General features: G+C 51.1%; 1 protein-coding gene across 3 annotated transcripts; it reads left to right on the top strand.

Annotated features, from left to right (window-relative positions):
- Positions 1-2,552: 2,552 nt before the first annotated feature.
- NUP214 (nucleoporin 214) lies at positions 2,553-22,302 on the top strand. Of its 3 annotated transcripts, none has more exons than XM_075260686.1 (37): positions 2,553-2,703; positions 4,171-4,366; positions 5,406-5,557; positions 5,731-5,929; positions 6,008-6,078; positions 6,846-6,906; positions 7,070-7,173; positions 7,349-7,455; positions 7,549-7,615; positions 7,931-8,057; positions 8,761-8,928; positions 10,251-10,527; positions 11,227-11,393; positions 11,482-11,573; positions 11,686-11,757; positions 11,840-11,989; positions 12,102-12,260; positions 12,343-12,446; positions 12,678-12,845; positions 12,932-13,014; positions 13,114-13,197; positions 13,338-13,628; positions 13,711-13,869; positions 13,947-14,049; positions 14,277-14,352; positions 14,492-14,579; positions 14,894-14,969; positions 15,227-15,297; positions 16,105-16,287; positions 16,369-17,940; positions 18,027-18,097; positions 18,384-18,546; positions 18,642-18,794; positions 20,325-20,496; positions 21,612-21,787; positions 21,868-21,895; positions 22,105-22,302. In XM_075260686.1, exons 1-37 carry the CDS (start codon positions 2,662-2,664, stop codon positions 22,139-22,141), a joined length of 6,069 nt encoding a protein of 2,022 aa, XP_075116787.1. In that variant the 5' UTR covers positions 2,553-2,661; the 3' UTR covers positions 22,142-22,302. The 3 variants fall into 3 exon arrangements, with proteins under 3 accessions (XP_075116787.1, XP_075116786.1, XP_075116785.1); XM_075260685.1 differs by having other exon boundaries at positions 9,498-10,527; positions 18,387-18,546; XM_075260684.1 differs by having other exon boundaries at positions 9,498-10,527.
- Positions 22,303-26,431: the final 4,129 nt, after the last annotated feature.

Raw genomic sequence — 26,431 nt, 5'->3', positions numbered from 1 at the left:
AGTGCAGATTTGGATGTGATTAGAGTATAACCACATGACGAGATAAATAAGCCAAACATTGTAAAATAAAAAGCTACTTTGCGGACAGTCTGCGGCTACGGGGACCCGGGATGTGACCAAAGAGGCGCTGCGGATATTTGTGCAGTTTATAATGGATTTATTTGATAACCACGCCACCCTCTAGGTCGGTGCCATTACTAGGTCAGAACCTCCTAATAGCTGAAGCTATACATTGTGTGAGAGCGCCATCTAGTGGGGGCTGCGGAGTACTACAGGCGCTGTATTATATGACTGCGCCAAAGGAACACACACACCATGTGACCGCGCCATAGCCATCTACTGGTTATAACAGGGAACTGCAGGCACAGGTGAAATGAATGAAAGATACTGGGCAGCGAATCGTGGGCTACCCCAGCTGCTATGGGGGGGAGGGAATAGTCAGTGTACACTCCGGCCAAAATTATTAGGCAAATGGCATTTAAGAGTCATAAACAGGGGTAGGGAATGTACGGCTCTCCAGGTGTTGCAAAACTACAACTCCCAGCATGCATACTGGCTCTGCTGTTCTTGGAACTCCCATGGAAGTGAATGGAGCATGATGGGAGTTGTAGTTTCACAGCAGCTGGAGAGCCAAAGGTTCCCTACCCCTGGTCATAAAGATGGAATTTTTTGTTCTTCAGCGACACTCGCATCTGGTTTTGTGTCTCGGGCTCTTCTGATCAGTCTCAATCACTTGCGATAATTTGTTTGCCAGACGAGTCCAATTAATGGAAACTTACTTAGGCCCGGGGCAAAAATAATACCGAGGAAAAAAAACGCAGTGGAAACACATCACGTTTTATTCTGTTTTCCTGTGCAGACTTTCTTCCCCTATTACACCTACACAGAGCGCCGGCGTTTCCGCTGTTATAATGGACCTGCCGGGATTCACAAAAACACAACAACTGCAATGAGGACTTGGGATTAGCAGAATCTCATCTACTCTGCAGTAAAGATGAGCGAGTGGATTCGATCCAATACCTCCCCTCCATGGATCTGGGTGTAAAACAAAAGGCGCCAGGGTCGGTTGGAGGGGAATCAAATATTTCCCGCGTTTCTGTCTGGCATTTGACAGAGTACACCAATAACGATGCAAATGGAGGTATTCAATGGACTGCTATCCTCTCCTCTCATCTCTGCAGGTGATGTAATGTGCTGCAGGTTTTTTTGCTGCTGTGTTTTCGCTACGTGCGGCTTCAGCCTAAGAAGGATGTTCCACATAATTAAGCAGCCTCAGGAAAGAACAAGGATCTCTCCGCTGCCTAAAACCGCACTGCCCGGGACAAGGGATGAGAACACGAGATATTAAAGAAACACAGAACTGTGGTCAATGTACAGCGAGGAGATTTGTGGCCGAATCAGATCACAGATGGGTTCGTGCAGATAAAGGACAAATGCATCAGATTAAGAGAGCGGCTAAAATACTATTACAGAGCTGCAAACAGGGATGTGGAGCTGCCAGTGCAAAACTTACTAACCAGGTCTCAGAAGCAGAAGAGGAGGCCGCGGGCCGCACAACTTCATGCAGGACAAGGTCTGACAATCTCCAGGGAAGGATGGCGCCACACCTAATCTCAGCCCTATAGAGCAGGGCTCAGCAACCTTCAGCTGTTGTCAAACTACAACTCCCAGCATGCATATTGGCTCTGCTGTTCCCATGGAAGTAAATGAAGCATGCTGGGAGTTGTAGTTTCACAGCAGCCGGAGGTTACTGACCCGTTATAGAGTATCCTATGTGAGGGAGGGGCCGGTCATATGAGAACTGCAGCTCTGGAGGAGATTCTGACATCCTGCAAAGGCATTCAAGCAGAAACTATCCAAAATGTTCAATGAATGCAAGAACTGCGAAGGTGACGTCACCAAAGGTTCTGATGTCATCAGGCGCCCGGGCCTCAGTGAATGTGACGGTGCTGCAGGCTATACAATGGTCAGTTCTGTTGTGCTGAATAATTTGGAACAGGGAAAAAAAAAAAAAAAAATCTTCTCTTGGAGGTTGTTCCAATAAAGTGATTTCTGGTGTAAGGGGAGAAGATCTGACCATTAGGCGGCCATGACACCCGCACGGAGGAGAATCAGAGGGAAATACAAGGCGTCGTCTCCCCCTCCTCACTATAGGGGCTTCTGTCTACAGACCGGGTCAGGTGGGATCTCTGGGACAATACCACCGCCTAGTGGCCGCATTAGATATAACCGGTATACATAGTGACTGCCGCCACCTGCTGTCTGTATCAGGTATAACCGGTATACATAGTGACTGCCGCCACCTGCTGTCTGTATCAGGTATAACCGGTATACATAGTGACTGCCGCCACCTGCTGTCTGTATCAGGTATAACCAGTATATTTAGTGCCTGCCCCATACTCGGCTCTATGACCAGTGATATTCTCTATGTAGCAGCCAAACTTCTCCCCGCTCCCTCTACACCAACAAGCCGCCGTTACTCCTCCTGTCGGCCGGTACCGCTCTACTCTGCCGCCTCTTCGCAGCTCTGTCCGCCCGCAGCCCACAATGGTCGCACAGGTGATGACGTAGCGCTGGCCCCGCCCCTGTGTAATGGCGCTGTAGGACTTGCGATACTGTGTGTGTGAGGCGGGAATTACCGGCAGTGGATGCGGCTTCATCATGGAGGATGACACGGACGTGCCTCAGGAGAGGGAAACCAAGGTAACCGGGGCCGCGGAGTGAGTGTGTGCGGGTCACGTGTTCTGCGGGGCTGTAATCACGTTAGGTGGGCTCCTCCTATAAAGTTTCTCGGCTCCTAAGTGCAGTCACGTGACCTGCCTGAGGCCTCCACTGGTCTGATCGCCATATAATAGCCGGGAATTCACCGCCATGAGGATGTGCCAGACAGCCGGGGAGCCCACACATACCAACGTGATGTACTGACCCCTGTGGGGGGGTCACAGTGATGTCTGACCAGCCCCCAAGTGGTGCCCCGCCTACAGCAGCCTCCAAGTGTCACCCCCAGGACTGCCCCAACTACAGGGGCCCCCAAGTGTCACCCCCCCCCCCCCAGGACAGCCCCAACTACAGGAGCCTCCAAATGTCATCCCCCTCCCCCAGACAGCCCCCTACAGCGGCCCCCAAGTGTCACCCCCAGGACTGCCCCAACCACAGGGGCCCCCAAGTGTCACCCCCCCCAGGACAGCCCCAACGACAGGAGCCCCCAAGTGTCACCCCCCAGACAGCCCCCCTACAGGGGCCCCCAAGTGTCACTCCCAGGACAGCCCCAACTACAGGGGCCCCCAAGTGTCACCTCCCTACAGACAGCCCCAACTACAGGGGCCCCCAAGTGTCACTCCCAGGACAGCCCCAACTACAGGGGCCCCCAAGTGTCACCCCCCCAGGACTGCCCCCCTGCAGGAGCCCCCAAGTGTCACCCCCAGGACAGCCCCAACTACAGGAGCCCCCAAGTGTCACCCCCAGGACAGCCCCAACTACAGGGGCCCCCAAGTGTCACCCCCAGGACAGCCCCAACTACAGGGGCCCCCAAGTGTCACCCCCCCCCCCCCAGACAGCCCCCCCCCCCAGACAGCCCCCCTACAAGAGCCTCCAAGTGTCGCCCCCCCCTACAGGAGCCTCCAAGTGTCAGCCCCACCTACAGGCACTCCCGACCCTCTGGACATCCCCCCACCATCTACCAGAGCCCAAAGTTATCACCTCCAGACACACCACCACCTACAAGAGTCCTTGACTGTCCCCTAAGGATGGCCCCCCCTTAGACACCCCCGGACAGCCTCCTCTCGGTCACGTCCTGACAGCCCCACCTCCATTTGCTTTAGATTTGTGACATTAGACCTGAAGGCCTCTCTGGTTGTTTCTGCCTCTTCATTGAATAGAAACCTTCAGTTTATCCTTCCTGACCTTCCATTTCTCACAGCTGAGGGTTTGTTACAATTTAATTAATGTTATAATTTATGTGCAGTAGCGGTGTTTATCCTATCCATGTGACTACAGCGTTACCAGCCCTGACACATTGTAACAAACCATCAGCACAGCTGTGAGACGTCTTAGGCCTGGACAGGTCATCCCGCATTGTGTGCGCACATCTTTCTCCTATCCTGATCATTCCGTTACAGTGTATCAGCGCAGTCACCAGGTATTCAGTTTTCTCCGTTGTTGATCTTACAGGATTTCCAGTTCCGTCAGCTGAAGAAGACTCGAATCTTCCCTTCTCCACCCGATCTTCCCAAGGAGCGCTCTAACCTTCTGGCCGTATCCAACAAATTTGGCTTTGTGTTTGCTGGTGGGTCGACCGGTATAAACATTTATCGGACTGACGATGTTCTTATCCCAATTAAACCAGGGGAGGACCCCAATGACATCGGTAAGTGGAGGACCAGCTTCTTAAAGGGACAGTACATCATTGTAACTAATTACCTGGCAGATCAGGGGAGGAGTGGGCCGAGCACCTGGGGGAGGGGGGAGCTGAACTCTGACTCAGATCACATGATCCATTAATCTCATCCCTGGCAAGTGATCTAATACTCTCAGGGCAACCACTAAAGGAGTTTTTGGGACTGGCGGCCTCTTTATGATAGATGTCGCTATCCGATCGCCGCGGGTCTGACACTCACTGCTGTGGTCATTGGGAATAGCCCAGTGTATAAAGCTGTGCTTGTCAAAAGTCAGCAGGTGCAGTACCCTGGCATGGCCACTACTCGTTGTAAGGCGCTGTGTAGTTCCACTACACTGTGTTACTACTAGCAGTCTGATTGGTGGGGGCGCCAGACCCCCTCTATCATCCTAAATCCTGGAATACACCCCGAAGTATTTTTAGTTTACCACTATCCCCTAAATAAGAGCTCTGGATCCTTATTGATAGCATGCCAAGGCGTGTAAGTGCAGGGATCCCTGCAGGGGGCGCTCATACTCCATACTGAATCAATCCATATCTGCTGAATATTTTGCCTATCCATCCTGAGATCTTTGCGGTCTTGTAATGTTGAGGTGTATGCTACAGGCAGGGGTGAACCTGCCCTTTTCGCCGAGGCGGACGACAGAAAGCGGCCCTCCCCCCCCCCCCCCCCCCAGGAGGAGGGGGTGGAGCGGAGAGAAGGAGTGGGGTGAAGTGAAGGGGGCAGGGCTTAGCGGCGTTCGCAGGCACAGAGAGGACCTGATCTCTGCCTGAGCGTGAGGGGAGGCCCCAATCCACCGCTCGGTGCTAAGCCAGTCCAGGATAGCTTGTCCTGGACTGACTTAGGAGGAAAAACGCCGCCCTCCCTGGGGCCCTGGCATAGCGCCGCCTGAAGCGGTCGCTTCAGGTCGCCTCATGAGAGGTGCGGCGCTGGTACAGGGTCCTCATAACCGGGGCAGAGGGATCCATGTTGTCTTATGAGTCTAATAAAGTTTTTCTTGTTGCACAGTGGCGGCTCCTCCTGGGATTGTAGTCCCCACGATGCATCCTGTACACCACGTGGCCCTGAGCTCTGATGACCTCACCCTGTCCGTCTGCACATCATCCAGTGACCGAGGCGCCCATGTCTTCTTCTATGACGTGCGCACACTTGTGGGTGAGGTAGGCTTATACACCCCCCTCCCCCCGATAAGACGCCGATAACTTGTTCTAAGGCAAACTGCAACTCTCAAGCTCTTGTAAAACTACAACTCCCATCATGCCCAGACAGCCATAGATTGCAGATCACTGGTCTACTGATCTGTCTGGTGATGTAGTCATCTTCTCTATTGCAGTCCAAGCAGCCGAAAGAAGCCTTCACCTCCCAGCCGCTCTCCAGGGACGCCGGCAGCTTCATCACAGACCTGAAATGGAATCCTGTCATGTTCAACCTGGTGGCCGTGTGTCTGAGTGATGGAAGCATCTCCGTCTACGAGGTCACAAACCACGTGCGATTGTACGCCAACCTGCCGGCCACACTGGGTGTGACATGTGGTGAGTGACAATGAGGTCGCATCCAGAAAGTGGAGTCATGGAAAGTTCTAGATCTAATTCTAATCTCTCTCCTTACAGTTTGCTGGAGCCCAAAAGGGAAACAACTGGCTGTGGGCAAACAGAATGGTACAGTGGTGCAATACGTCCCGGTGAGCCCTTTATAATGTCCTGCACTACACTCCAGAGCTGCGCTCACTATTCTGCTGGTACAGTCACTGTGCACATACATTACATTACTTATCCTGTATTATACTCCAGAGCTGCGCTCACTATTCTGCTGGTGCAGTCACTGTGTACATACATTACATTACTTATCCTGTATTATACTCCAGAGCTGCGCTCACTATTCTGCTGGTGCAGTCACTGTGTACATACATTACATTACTTATCCTGTATTATACTCCAGAGCTGCGCTCACTATTCTGCTGGTGCAGTCACTGTGTACATACATTACATTACTTATCCTGTATTATACTCCAGAGCTGCGCTCACTATTCTGCTGGTACAGTCACTGTGTACATACATTACATTACTTATTCTGCATTATATTCCAGAGCTGCGCTCACTATTGTGCTGGTGCAGTCACTGTGTACATACATTACTTATCCTGTATTATACTCCAGAGCTGCGCTCACTATTCTGCTGGTGCAGTCACTGTGTACATACATTACATTACTTATCCTGTATTATGCTGCAGAGCTGCGCTCACTATTCTGCTGGTGCAGTCACTGTGTACATACATTACATTACTTATCCTGTATTATACTCCAGAGCTGCGCTCACTATTCTGCTGGTACAGTCACTGTGTACATACAATACATTACTTATCCTGTATTATACTCCAGAGCTGCGCTCACTATTCTGCTGACTATACTGGGCACTACATGTGTGACTGAGTTGTGTTTGCTTTGTCCAGACCCTGGAGGAGAGGAAGGTGATCCCCTGCCCCTCGTTTTATGAGTCGGACCCTGTGAAAGGTAATACCTGTGTGTCATGGGGTAGTTGGGGCATTGTCTCAGTAACCTCTCTTTTATAGTGCACAATTACCACTCTGATAGACCCAATGCGTCTCACAGCTGAGGGTCTGTTACAATTGTACTGAGTGCCTGGGTTGATTTTCATTGTTTCGTGTGGTTTCAGTGCTGGACATCCTGTGGATCAGCACTTACGTCTTCGCTGTGGTTTACGCCGCTGCTGACGGATCTTTGGAGACTTCGCCCCAGCTGGTCATGGTTCTGCTTCCGGTGAGTGCATTGACCAATGTGTCTGCATACATTATACATAGATCTCCAGACAGCAGGACGCTTAAAGGGTGTCATGGCCGCCACCATGCAGCAATATGTGGTGGGGGTGTCATGGACCTGTGTGCAGCGCCCCTTGTGGTTTTGTTTTGTAAATAACTTTTCCATTATACCACAGAAAAAGGAAGACAAGCGCGGAGAGCGATTACTGAACTTCACGGAGACCTGTTACAGCAGCTCCAGCGAGCGGCAGCATCACTTCTTCATGAATTACATCGATGACTGGTGAGCGGGCGGTGCTGTGCCCGGGGTGCCACCTGCCGTGCGGGCAGAGTCCTGGCTAAGGAGCCATCACTAACGCATCTCTTTGCTTCTCAGGGAAATCCTTCTCGGGGCTTCGGCAGCTTCCATAGAAGTCAGTGTGATCGCCAGGCCGCCGGATCAGGTATGGGTATGGGTATATCTCCTGTATTGTGTCTGCATGGTTACAGACTACAAACTAATCCCTGTAGTCTGCTCCTGCTGTCAGGTGTTAGTTTCTCTGCCCCCTGCTGGGTATGGGGAGTAGCACATGACTTGAGGGTCACATTACTGATTTGCATAGGAGCTGTAGACACTAAAGTTGCTTTGTCTTTTATTTTGGAGCAATGGGGCAAAATCGATTGTAAAAAAATATCCACACCCTATTAGTAGTATGGAGCGCCCTCTAGGGTCATAGAGGAGGTGCTGCACTTTACCCATCTACCTGTTCCCCTTGCAGAGTCTGTGGGAGTTGTGGTTACTGGAGGACTCGAGCCGAGCAGAGCTGCCTGTGACTGATAACAGCGAGGACACGCTGCCCATGGGGGTTGTGGTCTCCTACACCAGCCAGCTCAACGTGTTTATCAGTAGGTACCACCCTGTCCTGTGCAGCCATCTGGGCACTACGATACCATACGTGCTGTGTGGGCGCCGTTCAGTGGAAGGTCGTAAGGTTACAATGGCTGCAATCAAAAACCACTACAGGGGAGGGGGTGCCCGCAGTAAGGAAGGACCACCCTAGATAAAGCAAAGAGCAGATGGGCAGGGGAAGCAAATAGGTTTTTTTAAAATGTAGATTGTGGGCGCCATATAGAGCCCCATATAGAGCTCACAGTCTACAATAGTCCCTATCAGTATGTCTTTGAAGTATGGGAAGAAATGCACACAAACACGGGGAGAACATACAAACTCCTTGCAGATGTTGTCCTTGGCAGGATACGAATCCAGGGCTGCAAGGCTGCAGTACTAACCACTGAGCCACCGTGTTGCCCTAGCAAATAGTTACTGATTCCATCTCAGTGATTCAACCCCAGGGGGCGCTGTCCCCTACCCTTCTAGCCTAGATTTCAGGAGAGGAGTGTGCTGATCTTATAGAGGGGGTCACAGGGTGAGAGTTACATCGTGGGAGGAGCAGGGTCCCCAGCAGCACAGAGTATTTCAGGAGAGGGGTGTTCTGATCTTATAGGGAGGGTCCCATACTAGGGGTTACATAGTGTAAGTATTGGGGTCTCCAGCAGTAGAGCACAGGGGCGGGCAGTACTCACTTTGCTCTCTGTTTCCCATGTGCAGGTGAAGAGAAGATCCTTCCGCCCTCCCCGGTCCTTCTCCTGCTCTCCACAGATGGCGTCCTTTGTCCTTTTCACATGGTCAATGAAACCCCCGGAGCAAAATCTGTAACTGTGAAACCGGAGCGTGTCCCTATGGAAGGAGAGCGACCAATCACAGCTGCGGGTATTGGTATGTAAAGACGCCCCTGACTATAAGACACGTCTAGGATCTGCCATTGCTTTATGACTGGTGTGGTAATCCTGAGAATGAAGCCCCCTGCACACAGGTGAATATGTCCATCAATATGATATCCTGACCCGGTCCCAGAGATCAGGACTCCCTGCAGCCTGGTGATCTATCCTATACTATATACAGTACCTGACAGTCACCATGTGATACAAGGAGTCTCATTCTGTGGAACACAAAGTAGTCCAAGAAATGTGGCAGCCTACCGTCTGCCTGTGTGCATGGGGCCTAACAGTCTTTTCCTATGCAAGGACACCCTGTCCGCCTGCTGTACAGGGGGCTGGAGCATAGCTATAGTCCCTGCACGGTTAGCTGACCAGGGCTTCTGTGTAGGGAAAGCGTTGAAGGATACACTGGAAATATCTTCTCCCAGCAGTACACAAGGATTTGTGAATATCCCATTAACTCTGCATTTTATAGTCTTATGTTTTGCATCCTCTCCTGGTGCTGGATTAACCCCGACACCAGGCGGCCATGTGACCTAATCAATTGTGTCCTTGTTGTGTTTGCAGCGCACAGTTTCACCGCCCCTGGACCTGCCGCAGCTGTTGCTAGCCCTCCTCAACCTGGTGCATTTATTGGCAATGTTACTAACACACCCCTTGTCGGGTTCCTGGGAAAACCTACGGCTCCGGCCCTCGGCCTTCCGACAAAACCTCAAGCTCCTGTTTTCGGCATGCCTGCTGCTATGACCTCTGCAAAACCTCAGTCTACCGCAGCTCCTGTTTTTGGCCTGTCTGCCGCTAGTGGCCCTGCAAAACCCCAACCTGCCGGTGCTCCAGTTTTTGGCCTGCCTACTGCTTCTGCAAAACCTCAGTCTGCTGCACCCCTTGCTTTCAGCCTGCCTGCCGCTAGTGGCTCTCCTAAACCTCAGCCCACTACAGCTGCTGTTTTTGGCCTGCCTGCCACTAATACCTCTGCAAAGCCTCAGCCCACTGCCCCTCCAGTTTTTGGCCTGCCTACTGCTAATATCGCTGCAAAACCTCAAGCCTCTGCTGCTCCGGTTTTTGGCCTGCCTGCTGCCAATGTGTCTGCTAAACCTCAGACTACTGCCCCTGCTTTCGCTGATGCCTCTGTGAAGCCGCCTGCGGCGGCCTCCTCGTTCAGCTTCACTGCAGCCAGTCTCTCTGGGAAGCCTCAGCCCTCTCCTGCTTTCAGCCTGTCCTCCACCGGCGCTGCTACTAACCCTCAGGCTCCCTCCTTTGGTTTCGGCGCAACTGCTTCAAGTTTTTCTTTCAATCCTCAAGACAATTCTTCATTTGCAGGCAAACCTCAGCCTTCTCCTGCTTTCAGCGTCCCTGCCACTAGCCTTCCTATAGCCGCACCGTCCAGCTCCTCTCCTTCCTTGTTTGGTACTTCAGCCGGGACTCCAAGCTTTGGCAAGCCTGCGGGGGCGCCGGTGTCTTCTTTTAGCTTGGAGACGGGGGGAGGCGCTTTTGAAGCTGCAACGTCAAAGCCGGAAATTGTCAGTAGTTCTACCCAAGCTGCAGATTCAGGTGTCCAGCCAGTGGCGCCATCTATCAGAGTGAACCTGAAAGACAAGTACGTGCTGTTACACACAAGCCGAAGTGTTGTCTATTGGGCACTACCAACTATTTGTGTATGTGTGGTTAGCGCCAACCCTAAGTGCCCGCAGTAAGGTGCCACATTCATTGCACCATCTTTTATACCAGTTTTAGCAAAGAAACATCTTTTTGCTAATGTTTGTGTAAATCAAATTCTCCAGAGTTGGAGGGATCAGACAGTGTCTCTCACACACACACACACACACACACACACACACACACACACACACACACACACACACACACACACCCCCCCCTACCGACTGGTACCTTATTAAATAGGCAGAGCGCTCTCAAATCCTAGCTGTATAGTCCTCAGCACCCGATCTGCCCTGATAAGGGGGAGCTGAGTACATTGAGATCATGAGTAAGCCATATGACATGAGGTATTGACTCCCTCCTCTAGATCACCAAGGACATGAGTATTGACCCCACTACTGCCCTAGACCAACAGGGTCACATCCATTTAACCCCACCACTACTTTAGATCAGCAGGGATGCGTGCATTAACCCCTATACTACCCCAGACCACCAGGGATGTGAGCTTTATTTCCTATACTACCCCAGGGATACATGAATTAACCTTTCTTTTGCTCTAGACCACTGATTTATTTGATGTGTAGTTTTTGCTCTTTGCTCCACTTTACACTGGACTTATCTTTCCTTGGTTGCTCAGATTTGGTGCAGTAGACTCTCCTCAGCCGAAGCCAAGCTTTGGCCCAAGCACGACAGGATTTCCTTCCACCCCTCAAGCAAAGACCACAGCTCCATCAGGGCCAGGCAGCATTGTCATCCCCACACCATCCCAGTCCATGGGGACTCCCAGCAGACCGTTCTCAGATGGTAAATCCTGCCACATTATTCCGGACCCTCGCTAGCTGGACCACAGTGTTATATGGAGGATGGGCTCATGTGTTCTCTTACCTTACAGTCTCACAGTCATCACAGATCGGCCCAACCCCAGCAGGAACCCAGAAGGCAGCCCGAGTCTTACCAGGGGCGGCAAAGCCAACACCACCTCAGGTAATGGGGTAATAACATGTCCATGACTGTACTGTGCCCCTTCCCCAAACACAAATGGCTGATAACAGATAATAACAGAGACTTGTTAGGAATATTTCCTTATTTCTTTCAGGCTGCAGTCAGTGGATCATTTGATAAAGCTGCGGACAGTAAAGATCCCATTCACAATGGAATAAAGGAGGAGGTGCGTAGATGAGGGGGATGATTTGAGGCTTTTATGTGTCACGTGCCTCTTTACCTCTGACCTTCTGTCTGTTTGGGGGCAGATTGCTCACTTTCAGAAGGAGTTGGATGACCTGAAGATGCGGACGGCTAAAGCTTGCTTCACTGTAGGAACAGCGGAGGAGATGAGGCAGCTGAGGACGGATTCTGACAATCACCATGAATTTCTTGTGGAAATCCAGGACACCACAAAGGTAGCAGTGGAGAAACGAAAGTCAGCTCTGGAGAGAATGCTGCAGTCCTAGTGGTGTAGTCCTATGAGCGCTGTGACCACAGCATGACCCTAGTATTTCTTTTTTGCTGTAGTCACTTCACGGAGACATTGGCTGCTTAAAAACCACCGTCCTGGAGGGATTGGCCAACGTTGAGAATTCGAAAGAGCAGAAGGAGCGGCTGAGTGATCCCGTATACCGCCGTCTGCTGTATAAGAAGCCGCTGGACCCCAGGAGCGAGGGGCAGATGCAGGTAAATCTGTGGAGGATGGGGCTGACACCCGGTCACCATACGACCCCGGCGCACATGACACTCGCCCTTCTTTTTTCTGCAGGACATCCGCAGACTCCATCAGTACGTGAAGTCTGAAGTGCAAGGTGTGAGCGACGTCCTGGACCTAGAGTGGGACCGCTTTGTGGAGTCGAAGAAAAAGCAAAAGTAAGTAGTAGTGATGGGGGGGGGGGAAGGGGTCCAGGAATAGGAATACAGGACTGACTCCGCACCTGTCTTTGTGTGCATTGCATCTCCTCTTTACTGAAGTGAATGAAACTGAGCTGCAATACCAAACACAGCCTGTGGACAGTGGTGGCGCTGTGTGGGTTTACCACAAGGCACAGACGGTGACTTATGACCTTTGTGACGTCTTTACTGATTGTACGCTGTCTCTAGGGGGTACACAGTCTCGGACCGTGAGACGCTGTTTAACACCCTGGCCAATAATCGAGAAATCATCAACCAGCAGCGGCAGCGTCTTAACCAGCTGATGGAGAGTCTGTACCGGCTGCGTCTCTACAATTGCACCTCTCAGTGGACGAGTGAAGAGTCCAGCAACCACAGGTAAGGAGCCACAAGCCGCTGGACACGAATACCTGCCGGTACTGCCCTCCATATCCGATCTGTGCTCATGTTCTGCTTCTTTACAGCAACGATGAGGTGGAAAGTCTACAGGACACGTTGTCTAAGACGACCATAGATACCACGATCAAGCCGACACCAAAACCGACACGTAAGTGCTAAGCAGTGGCAGAACGTTGTGGTGTGTCAGACTGTCATGGCGTCTCCTGTGACACCTCCGCCTTACTAACTGGTTTTCACTGTTCTGCAGCAAAGTTGTCGCCAGTGAAGCAGAATCAGCTCAGAAACTTCCTCACAAAGCGGAAAATGCCTCCAGTGCGGTCGCTGGCTCCAGGTACGGGCGACTACAGGACCTTCCATCTGTAGAATGTGGTCCTGGGTGCTCCTCCGGTCAGGATTGGGGATGGGCAGTGTACCCCTGTGCCCCCTCACAACCCCTTATGTGACGTTGCTTCTTTCCCGTCTGTATTTTAGCCAACCTCTCCCGCTCCTCGTTCCTGAACCCCAGTTACATAGAGGACCTGGACGATGTCTCCTCTTCATCTTCCCTATCGGAGGCCGCAGATAGTCAGAGGAGGTTCTTAGAACCACAGCAAGAACCAGTCGCACAAAACAGACAGGAGACTCCACCGCCAGACCCTTCCCCCGTCCGTCCTGCGCGCCACGCACCCATAAGCCGCACTGTATCCGTACAGCCAGGATTTGGGACCCCAGCTCCCCAATTTGGAAAGGTTCCCCCTGGCTCTGGCCCCATCACCAGCACTCGTAAGTATCTAGTGATTATATACTATATACACTGGCGTATAAATAATACATTCTGAAAGCTCAGCCTCTGAATCCTGTGCAGCTGCCGTATCTGTGCCGACAATGAGGGCAATCCCACCAGGAGCGGACAGCACAATGTTGGCTACCAAGACTGTCAAACATGGAGCTCCTACTATCCCCGCCACACAAGCCGCAGCCGCCGCCGCTATGAGGAGGCAGCAGATAACTAGCCTAGTAACAGGTAACCTGAACCAGCGACATGAGTATACACCCCGAGCTCGGGCCTTGTTCCTGACCAATACTTGTGGCTTTATCCAGGAGCCGCACTCACTGAATCCACCCTGCAAACCGTTCCCAAAGTCGTGAATGTGAAAGAGCTGAAAGGAAACGGGCCCGGACCGAACGTAATGTTAGTTATGGCGTAAGTGACTTCACATACAGCTGATGCAAAGAGCCGGCCTCATTCTTATAAAGGTGGTGGTGGGGTGATCCCTGGCCCAAAAATAGGGGGCAGATTCAGCAGTTGTTTGAAATTCCTGATCCAACATTTACATGGTTGTCATCCAACTGGATGGCCGGTTATGTGGCACGTGGACAGGCCGGCGCTGCCGTAGCTGTATCACTGACTTGTCTTGTTTACCCCTTCAGGCCCACCGCCCCGCAGACATCTGTCCAGGCTAATAACCAAGCACTGAGCAAGGTGGCAGCAGTCCAGGCCAAGCAGGTACCAAACCGGCAACTTCTCCATTGTGTTACTATGGGAATATTTGATGCCCCTGGTGCAGGCTAGTGACTGGTCATACAGGGCTGAATGCTGTCATGGCTGTCATTGGGTTTCCTTTATGACACTTGTTTCCTCCCAGGTTCCTCTGCCTGGGACATTGAAGGCTGCTCCTGCCCCATCCAGCACCCCCCAGCCAGGACCAGTGATGGCACCCAGTAAGGGCACAGGTAAACTTCTCTATGATGGCTCTTTGTTTCTTTAGTGCACAGACCATTACCAGAGCTGTGCCTCCATGGTGACAGACTACATCCATCTCTGTGTAGTCTGATCCTGCAGTCCTTTACTACCCCACGTCTAACCTAGAGCCTGAAGGTGGTGGAGTAATCCTAGAGACACATCGCTCTGCACCAGGCCTGTAAATCCGTTTGCTTTAGATCATATGCTTCTATAACCTAGTTGCAATAGTATACACACCCTTATAAGATCGCAGCACCTTGATAATCTGATGCTCGGACAACGTCTCACTTGTTGTATGTTGCAGGACCTGCGGCCCCCCCACCATCCAGTATGGCAGCCGTCGCACCGGGCAACAAGGCCTTTCAGTTTTCTTCTTCCAGGTTTGTGTATTTTCAGCCTCTTATTACTACATTTTGGGGAGTGGCTGGAGCTGATCCCTGATCATTGTAGTCGCTGCTGTCCAGGAACAATCCGTGTTTGGCAGATGATCAGCCGCCCGTGGCGTGTACACCGCTCTGCTGCTGCCTTACTGTGTGTCCACATATAGGGGCACTCCTGTTCCTGGTCCCAGAGCGTTGTACTTTACCTCACCCGTGAATTATTAATATTATTAATTGCCGGTCGTCTTGCCTTTTAGTGTTTTCTCCTCTGGACCTGCCCCCGCTGCCACATCTGCCCCTTCTGCAACTTTTGGAAGCCTCGTCCCAGGTAACCTCCCTGTACATAGAAACGCTCTGCAGCTTTGTGTTTGTGTCTGCTTGCTTATGGAGAATGTTTTCTGCAGAGACTTCCTCTCTGCTCGCACAGCTGATGGTTTGTTACACTGTGCAATAAATCCCTACCTGTGTGAACACAACCCTACACTGAGACTATTGGCTGCACAGATACATTGTAACAAGTTATCAGCTACAAATCATTTTGTGTCCATTTCCATGAATTGTTTGCAGCCACTACTGTAGTACCGCAGGTGCCGACTTAATTGAGGATTAAGAGTTCTTGGCAATGAAAGGGTTAGGCCGATCTTGTGAAGGGTTGGCATAATGTTAGGGTAAGCCATCATTTTATGATCAGTGGGAGCCGGACCGCCGAGACCTCCACCAATCCTGAGGATGGAGGGGTGATTAGCTGGATGGCGCTGACTGCAGTTCCTTGCACAGCTAGGGGGCGCCACTGTGCAGCATAAAAGGGACGCAGTGCTAGACCAGTGAGCTGTAGTTTGCAGGTTTTGGCGTTATTATAGCCTGGCCTAGTTGGTATTCTGCTAGTTCTGGTTTCCCAGGTTTGACCCTCTTTAGTCAAAGCTGAGCTGACAGATTGGGAGTTACAGCAGTCGCGGCCCCCCCTAGTGGACATTGTGACATATCCTTTCATCTAACTATGTGAACAGGCTGGGGTCACGCATATGGTCACTCCTGTACCACAGATGGGGGGGGGGGGGGGGGAGTAATGAATTGTAGGTCACTGTACAGTGTGAATACACCACCATCTGACTGATGAATGAATATCTGGTTTCAGGGAAGGATCCTCATCAGCCTTCAGGTTTCATGGTCGCTCCTGGGAACAAGGCCGTGTTTGCAGCTGGATCTGAAACGTCTGCCCCGTTCCTGTCTTTTATGCCGCCATCTTCCTCGTCATCTGCTGACCCTGGCAATGCTGTTAAATCTCCCTCTGCCCCGTCACCAACCCCTGTCCTACAAGGTAAGTCTTCCAGTCTGAAGGATTGTGCATCCTAGAAATTATCATCACCGGGATATTCATTGCTTGTCTTTGACATTTCAGCCAAGGACACAACCCAGCCTGCAAACTTCATGAGCGGAGCAGGACTGAAGCAGCAGCTTGTCTCTCCCCCAGATCTGTCGGCTTCCATCTTGTCTGTTATGCCGCCATCTTCTGCTCCTGCTGATTCCTCCACTAGTTCTAAGCCAGCACCAGCTCAAGTACCCAGCTCCGTGTCTGCACCCTCAGTCCTGTCCCCTGCAGGGGAGACTTTAGGAAGTTTCTCTGGACTCCGAGTTGGTCAAGTTGAGGACGCATCCAAAGCCGCCACATTGGCATTACAAGTTAAAGCACAAGGTGGCAGCTCTGTGGTCCCGTCTACAAAGCCTGGTGATTCAGCTTCAACTACAACCACGGGCAATGCTTCATCCATGCTGTTTAATGCCCCGGGATTGGTTGGCATGTTTAACCCAGGTACCACCAAGCCGAGCTTCTCTTTCGCAGCCCCTGCCAGCTCAGCCCCTCCAGCCAGCACCGCACCCTCAGCTCTTCAGGCCTCACCTGCGTTTGGTTTCTTGCCTGCCATAACCTCAACCCAAACCCCCACAGCTCCAATCCCTGTATCCTCTGCAGCCCCCAGCTTATTTGGTGCAGATGTTAGACAGTCAGCGGCACCAGAAAAATCCGTTCCTGACTCCACAGCTCCATCACAATTACAAGCACTTTTGGCTCAGCCGACAGAGGGGAGTAAAGAACCCGCACCGAGTCCTGCATTTGTCAGCGCCGTGTCCGCACCTTCGGCTGTGGCCTCTGCAGCTCCGACACCTGCTGCGGATACTAAGACATTAACTGCTCCAATATCAACCTTTCCAGCTACCATAAACTTAGGTCAGAATGCTGCCGCCCCTTCCACAGCCGCAGTGCTTAGTCCTCTGGCGCCTCCTGCAAACACAGGTTTACCTTCTCAAACGCCAGGGTTAGTCACTACGACCACGACAGGCCCACCCAGCACACAGATCTCCTCTGGCGCAGGGTCCACCACCACTCCAGGTTCTGCCTTTGTCCAGCCATCAGCAGTTTCTACAGCAACAGCAGCAACCCCAGTCTTTGGTCAGGCCCCGGCAGCGCCTTCAGGCCCTCTTCTGTTTGGTCAGCAGAGCGGCGGCTCATCCAGCACATTGGGGCCTAGCGCCCCTGGCTCTGCTTTTGGCTCTACAGGATTTGGGGTGACAGAAGGAAGTAGCATCTTTGGACAGCCCACATTTTCTCAGACGGGATCTTTCTGGAAAGCAGCTCCTGGATCTTCTAATAACTTTTCCTTCAAGCCTTCGAGCTTTGGGTCACAGCCAATCTTTGGCCAGACTCCGACCTCTACGGCTGTAGTTAGTAGCAGCAGTGGAGGGCTATTCGGGAGCTCTACCAATACAAGTAGTGCAAGCACATTCTCCTTTGGACAGCAGGCCGGCAGCAGCAGCACCTCCACGGCTGGAGGGGGTCTCTTTGGGCAGGGCAGCACTCCAGGGTTTGGACAGAGCCCCTCCACCTTTGTTCAGGGTACACCGGCCTTCGGCAGTGCAAGTTCCTCTGCAACAACTACGACATCGTCTTCAGTGTTCGGCTTTGGGCAGCCGGCAGGTGAGAGGTCACTACATGAGCATCACTCTCTTCTCTATACACTCTGAGGAAACGCTAATTTGAGCCTTTTTTTTTGTCCCTATCAGGTTTCCCCCCAAGTTCTTCTGGGTCTGTATTTGGCCAGTCACAGAACCCCAGCTCCGGGGTCTTCGGACAGGTACTGATGGGTCGCTACTTCTTCATTTATCTGTTTTGCAGCCTTTGTGCCATAAATGTACAGCACATGGTCCTGGGGTAAAAATCGGTGCCGCTGTATATGTTTGGTGCAGCTTTAATGCCCCTGTTCCCATGATGTCAGACCTGACCTGACCACTACACAGAGGATGGCGCTGTGTTTGTTCAGCAGTCTTCTACTCCTATATCAGGATCTGTCTGCTCCTTGCCATGGCCGGGGACTCAGTAACAATCCTTCTGTAAAGTCCATCCCTTTTTCTTGTGTCCAGCAGCCCTCGGCGTCCTCCGGCGGCAGCCTCTTTGGTGCCAGCAGCACTGCTAGCGGTGGCGGAGGCTTCTTCAGTGGTCTTGGAGGCAAACCCAGTCAAGAAGCGGCTAACAAGAATCCTTTTGGCTCCTCTGGTGCGGCGTTCAGCGCCTCGGGCTCTAACAGTGAGTAGCGGCCTGATCTTGGGTTATTCACGGTCTGAAGTCGCTATTGCGGGCGGTTTAGGTCGTTGTTCTGACTTGTTTCCTCGATCTCGCAGACTCCAGCAGCCTGTTTGGTAACAGCGGTGCCAAGTCCTTTGGCTTTGGTGGCGGCAACTCCACATTCGGGGATCAGAAGGCTTCAGGGACCTTCAGTGCTGGAGGAAGCGTGGCCTCCCAGGGATTCGGGTTTACCAGTCCCACCAAAACAGGTAATGCAGCATCTGGGTTGAGGGTGTAGCCAAACACACATGGCTCTCGCACCGCACCCAGGCACATGACTTGGCCGCTGGTCATTCTGAATCTCTGCACGGTTGCTGACCACTGCTTCCCAGAATTTTACACTATGATTTGGCTAAATCTGGCAGAATTTGGGACTCTGCTGGTTCCTGAATTCTTCCCATTTCTCTCTGTGCTTTCTAGTAATGTCTCAGCCCCTTGCTGCTCCTCCTCCCCTCTCACAGCATGCTGTGTAGCTCACAGTGGAGGGAGAGGTGCTGCAGCTGCATCCCCATCTACCAAGTCAGGAATACAGTCAAGTGTGTGTATATATATTTATATATATCAGCATGTCCTGATTTGTGCCCAGACTAAGGGAACAATTTGGGCTTTTCCCCATAAGGGTCTGATGACTTCTAGTTCTGTATAAGTCCTTCATGATGGCTCCAGCTCTGTGCAGATTTTCTTCAGGGTCTGTAAGACTTCGTGGGACGGCTCCATAGTGACGGTCAGTGCCTGGGTGTCATTAGCAGAGCAGTCATGTAGTGCACACTGAGGCGTGGTGACAGTCGCAGAGGCGGTGTCGTGCCATTGTGTGGTGCCACAGATCATGGGCATTGCGTTAAATTTCCATGGTGTGGTTCTGCTGGACAGTCGGGAGATGGACCGTGTTGTTCCTCCCCATTGCCCCCAATGTGGCATCCATGATTAGCTGTAGTTTTTGGAGTGGTTTGTCGCACCTCTCAGGCTATGTGCGCTCCCTCATTGTATCACTGTACATGGCTTCCTCCGTTATCTGTTCCCCTACATTATAGTTTATGAGCATTGTAGGGAATGTGGCGGCATCCTTTACCCTATTTGGGGGAGGTGGGGTCTAGTCCTTACTTAATGACCTCGTCCTCATTTGGGCCCCTCCCCTTAGTAAACCCCTTGTAGTTTCTAATCGTTCTGCCTTTGCTCGGCCCCGCTGAGCCCACTGCAGTGTAAAGCATCAGGGCCATATTGGACAGTATGGGAAATCTCGCTGTCATTAAGTTCTCGTCAAAGGCTAAAAATCCTGTTCTCACCTAATCCTTTTCACAGCTGAGGGTTTGTTACAGTTCTGTCCAGTGCACACGTCTGTTTCCTGTCCTGATATTTAGTTGCGCTGGGTCAGTCTGGAGTCCAGAGGATTGTCTAGAACTGCAGCAAACCATCAGCTGTGATAAGTCATAAGCCTGTTCACATGCACTGATGGCTGATTGTGACGTTGAGGTGGTTCTGGACGGTAAGAGACGCTGCCCCCGTGCCCGGTGCAGACTGATCCCCTCCACATAAGATAATGGATGCTGCCGCCCCCCTGTTGTGCAGGGCCAGTCATGGTTGTGTCATCCCCCGCTCCATGGCGCTTGGCTGTGACGTTGTGCTCTAGGCCCGGCCTTGTATACTGTGTCTTGCCTGCATTGTTACTGTCACTACCTTGCATGTGATGTATATTCCCTTGTCTCTCCCTTTTTTTTTTTTCTTGCCCCTGTTTTGCTCAGGTGGGTTCGGCGCTGCTCCGGTGTTCGGCAGCCCTCCAACCTTTGGGGGATCCCCTGGTTTTGGAGGGGCGCCAGCATTCGGCACAGCCCAAAGCTTTACTAGCCCTCTGGGCTCGACTAGTGGCAAAGTGTTCGGGGAAGGTACCGCAGCCGCCAACACTGGAGGATTCGGGTAAGAACGGATTTTACTATTTTGCCTTCCATAAAACTGTAGAGCTGTGCGGTGTTAACTGGGGAGGGGGTTACAAGCCTGTGTTACCTGCAGTCCTATGTAACAGCACAGATATAACACAATGGACATTTATAGCTGCAGTCCTATGTAAAATGACATGTGAGTCTCATCTTGTCTACATGCTATGTCTCATACAGTGCTAGTGACATTAGGGACCGTTCACAGTAACTTAAAGGGGTTGTCCATGTTCTGAAGATAATGCCGGGGGAGGGGGATCAATTATAGAATATTGGCATACCTGTGCGCCATTACTGTGTCGCACTATGATTTAAAGGAGTTGTCCACGATCTGAAGATACCTGATACTGTTGTCCTATCCACAGGTTACATCATCAGTATCAGATCGTTCGGGGTCCTCTACATACTAGGTATACGGCTGGAGTGTATGGGGGTGGGGCTGGAGTTCCTGGTGCCATCACTCCAGTATACAGACCAGAAGCTGTATACAGTATACAGAGCTCCGTATACTGCTTGGAACTGCCATGGACTGAAATAAGAGCAGGGATGCTTCCAGCCGTATACCTAGTATGTGGAGGCCGCATCAGCTGATCAGCGTTGGACCCTAAACAGTCTGATACCAATGGCTTATCCCGTGGATATGACATCCATATCGGTTCTCTTCAGATCCTGGACATCCCCTTTAAGTCATAGTTTGGCACCGTAATGGTGCACAAGCACGGCACTATTCTATAACTCATCACTAGCTATGGTGGTTGGGGTCCTGGGTATTTAACCCCTTACATCCCACAGTCAGGTCTTCTCCCCCCCCCTCCCCATTTGGAAGAAGTGCTTCAGTGGCATGGCAAAGTCCCAAAGTGAGGCCAATAGATCAATCTTGGTTAAAAAAAAAAAAAGTGGTCTAAAAGACTTAAAGGGGTTGTCCGCTCACTTACGATGAGACGAGTCACCCCTTATCTATAACTTGGCCCCACTGATCACAAGGGGTGAGGGGTCCTCCAGATTGACTGGTTAGAAATGCGTGAGGTGCAGCACTCAGCAGCTGACTACTGACTGGTCACCAGCGATCCTCCTGTCTGACCCTCCCCCCATTTACAGGTTTGGAAGCGGTGGCGGCGGCGGCAGCAGCAGCGGCACAACATTTGGCAGCCTAGCCAATCAGAACACCCCGTCCTTTGGCGCCCTGTCCCAGCAGCCCACTGGCTTTGGCGGTCAGAATAGTGGCTTTGGGTTTGGTTCCGGTAACAGCGGAGCTGCGCCTGGGACCCCCGGAGGTAAGTCATCCGTCACACAAAAGCTTTTGTCAGTGCCATGTGTCACCTGCTGAGAGTAACCGGGTCTTTGTGCTTTGCAGGTTTCTCATTTGGCTCCACAAACCAGCAGTAAGTATGTGAACCTGCCGCACTGACCTGCTGTCAGACTGACATGTGATGTCCTATTGGGCGGCGCACATTGGCGCTTTACTCAATGCGTTACCCAGCATTTGCCGTGATTGCAGCAGCAGGTGGAGGTAGCGGTGGTGCAGACTGCCGCCTCCTCCCCGCCGCCTGTTGCGCCTGCTCTTCTCACCGCTTTGTTTGCCATTTCACAGGTCCTCATCAGCATTCGGGGGCGGCTGGAGGGGCTGAGAGGAGGGCGACGCACCAGATGAAGAGGAATCTTTTGCTTGTGCTCTCTTTTGCAGTGGGTCACTTATATCTATAGCCGCCATCTAGCGCCCCCTGTCGTATATTTGGATGTGTTTTACCGCACTGTTCTTTGTCAGTCAATAAATTTGTCTGCTTTTGGATTTGTCACATTTTACTTTGTCAGTTTTTATTGGTATTGTAATGTGTGAGCACTGTCATAGCGCCCCCTATGGCAGCACATTCTGCATCACTGGGCATTGCTGACCAGACATCACATAACCCCCTGCACAACAGTGCTCATCACCCGAGCCTCAGACCGCTGTGTCTGTCAGAGGACCCTTTATATTTAAAGGGATTGCTCCATTCTTCTTCTCAGACCACTGCCACCCTGTCCATTGATCACATGACCAGTCTTATTCAGATGAGCAGAATTGAGCTGCAATACCAAGCACAGCCACTATACGGTTTATGGCGCTGTCCTTGGGAAATAGTTGAGAGGCCGCAGCAATCAATATCCGAGGCCCGGACACCTCCTTTCAGCCCAATCCCTGTCTCCAGTGAGATAAGGGTCTATTTTTAGGCCCCCATCACCCCCTGCCTAGTACTTGCACATGCTATGTGGCACTGCTAGGTTGTGTAGTGGCCTGAGGCCTGGATCAATGCGAATATCTGACATGTAAATCTAATAGCAGCAGTGGCATGCTATATCTATCCAGCACAGGCCATGTACTGTGCAGTCTACTGCCCCCTGGTGTCAGCCTCCTGAGTCCTGGCCTTTACACAATGTGAGGGGGAGGATGTTGGCGGAGCTCAGGGTTATGGTGGGAATGATGGAAGTCTGCACAATGGTGACCATGGGGACTGAACAGGATTACACATTGCTTTAAGTCACATACAACTTTCAGTGAGCTGTCAGGGATGAATGTGAGCAGCAGTCACTGGCAAGGATGGGGGTGGTATAAGGAGGCGGAGCATTATATAGAGATTTAAAGGGGTTATCCAGGGCACGGAAACATGGCAGCACCACAATAGTCCACAGCTTGTGTGTGGTGTTACACTTCAAACAGATGAACAGAACTCCCAGACATAACTATTGGTAAGCGTGTTACTGGAGGACGACAGCCATGTTTTTCTGATCATAGACAATCCCTTTAAATCCCTGTGTTATGCCCCACCCCCAGAATATTGCATCGGTCTGACTGTACAGGGTAAAGGAAGGGGTTAATTCCCAGCCGAGCCTCTGCTGCCAGGGAAATGTGTGTCATCCCAGCCCCCTGATGAGGAGTTACGAGCCGCTCGCTCGATATCTGTTTATTAGCGGCGTCCTCGGATTACTTATCGGGTTTAATCAGCACGTACGCTGCAGCAGGACAAGGACGCACACAATGCCCTTGCAGCGGCGTCTGAGGCTGCGCCATTATCACCATGTAGGGGAAACGTTCCGTGTCTGGACTCGTTACGCTCAGCGGCACAAACTGCAGTGCTGACTGCGCCCTGCGAGGTGAAAACCTGCACCAAAAATCTATCACGTGTCGTTGTGAAAATTTGTCTGCCCCATCGGCTGCTGTCCTGAATGGGTTAAAAACATCAATGGTTTACGGTATTTGGTGCGGTTCTGGTCCCTGCGAGATGTCATGTGACAGTAAAAGCCACGGTGCAGAGGTGTCGGCTCTCATCACTAAGTTGTTACCTGTTGCTGCTGCCATCTTGCCCCGGCCCTGCTGCGGTTGTTGTGTTTTCGCCGCCGCTCAGCTGGTAATGAGGTTGCGATACCAAAGTCTGCAAAACAACAAAACATCTGTCGCGGATTTCACTTCCTGATTTTCTGATCACATGACTCATCACTTATTTACCTTCACATTGTTTGTTGTGCAAGTGCCAAAAAGTGCAAAGAGCAAGAAAGTCTCACCAGGACAAGCGGCGCGGGCGCAGAACGTACTCTGCCCCCATCAATGTCATGCCACCGCCACTAGAGGCAGCGACGAGGCACGAGGCATCAGGAGCCTCTCTGCACTACAATGCCCTGGCCTGCCTGTGATTGCTCAGATCATTATTAACCCTACGATTACTGCATTCAGCAAGGCGCCCCCTCCCCCCATGACCAGCACTGCCGGTCTGGGGTCTGCTATCTGTCACAGCGGCCAATCCGAGCCAGCCGCCGCCGAATATAAATAGACGGTCTAATTTTGTGGTGGGCGAGTAACAAGAGAATCAGCTCAGCAGTGACACCCAGGGGGCGCCGCAGCCAACACCGCACCCCAAATATGTCCTTGACACAGCAACTGTTCATAGACATGAAAATGTAGCACCATGACCAGGCTTAGATACACAAATCAGCTGATGGATAAGATTAGATACACAGCTCAGCAGTCAGTACCACACACCATAGGATTAGATACACAGCTCAGTATACAGTATCACACAGGATAGGATTAGATACACAGCTCAGCAGACTGTATCACACAGGACAGGATTAGATACACAGCTCAGCAGTATCACACAGAATAGGATTAGATACACAGCTCAGTATACAGTATCACACAGGATAGGATTAGATACACAGCTCAGCAGTATCACACAGAATAGGATTAGATACACAGCTCAGCAGTCAGTATCACACATGATAGGATTAGATACACAGCTCAGCAGACAGTATCACACAGGATAGGATTAGATACAGAGCTCAGCAGTATCACACAGGATAGGATTAGATACAGCTCAGCAGACAGTATCACACAGGATAGGATTAGATACACAGCTCAGCAGACAGTATCACACAGGATAGGATTAGATACACAGCTCAGTATACAGTATCACACAGGATAGGATTAGATACACAGCTCAGTATACAGTATCACACAGGATAGGATTAGATACACAGCTCAGTATACAGTATCACACAGGATAGGATTAGATACACAGCTCAGCAGACAGTATCACACAGGATAGGATTAGATACACAGCTCAGCAGACTGTATCACACAGGATAGGATTAGATACACATCTCAGCAGACTATCACACAGGATAGGATTAGATACACAGCTCAGTATCACACAGGATAGGATTAGATACACCGGTCAGTATACAGTATCACACAGGATAGGATTAGATACACAGCTCAGTATACAGTATCACACAGGATAGGATTAGATACACAGCTCAGTATACAGTATCACACAGGATAGGATTAGATACATAGCTCAGCAGTCAGTATCACACAGGATAGGATTAGATACACAGCTCAGTATACTGTATCACACAGGATAGGATTAGATACACAGCTCAGTATACAGTATCACACATGATAGGATTAGATACACAGCTCAGTATACAGTATCACACAGGATAGGATTAGATACACAGCTCAGTATACAGTATCACACAGGATAGGATTAGATACACAGCTCAGCAGTCAGTATCACACAGGATAGGATTAGATACACAGCTCAGCAGTATCACACAGGATAGGATTAGATACACAGCTCAGCAGTCAGTATCACACAGGATAGGATTAGATACAGCTCAGTATACAGTATCACACAGGATAGGATTAGATACACAGCTCAGTATACAGTATCACACAGGATAGGATTAGATACACAGCTCAGTATACAGTATCACACAGGATAGGATTAGATACACAGCTCAGCAGTCAGTATCACACAGGATAGGATTAGATACACAGCTCAGTATACAGTATCACACAGGATAGGATTAGATACACAGCTCAGCAGTCAGTATCACACAGGATAGGATTAGATACAGCTCAGTATACAGTATCACACAGGATAGGATTAGATACACAGCTCAGCAGTCAGTATCACACAGGATAGGATTAGATACACAGCTCAGCAGACAGTATCACACAGGATAGGATTAGATACACAGCTCAGCAGTCAGTATGATGGATGACAGGCTGAGATACAGGATTAGATACTCTGCCTTCCTCAGGTCTTCCTGAATAACAAATGAAAAAAGTAAAGACACAAAATGGAGATTTTCAAACTAACCAATCAGATCTCTCCTTACATTGTCATCTTGTACCTGAGGAAACCGTATCTACAACCTGCATGCTGATTGGCTGCTATGAGACAGCCTTGTCATCCATAGCAACCAATCAGAATGCAGCTTCCATACCCTCTAAACAGATTAGTCAATGAAAGCTGTGCTCTGATTGGTTGCTATGGACAGCATCATCCTTAGTAACCAGAGACATGGTGGGCCCTTAGTCTTCCCCACAACCTGGTCCATGAGTCACACACAGCAGCAGCGGTGTCACAGAGACCGCA

This window comes from Leptodactylus fuscus, chromosome 11 (genome assembly GCF_031893055.1).
Source record: "Leptodactylus fuscus isolate aLepFus1 chromosome 11, aLepFus1.hap2, whole genome shotgun sequence".
NCBI classification, from domain to species: Eukaryota; Metazoa; Chordata; class Amphibia; order Anura; family Leptodactylidae; genus Leptodactylus; species Leptodactylus fuscus.
This window is presented reverse-complemented; position numbering and strand designations above follow the sequence as displayed.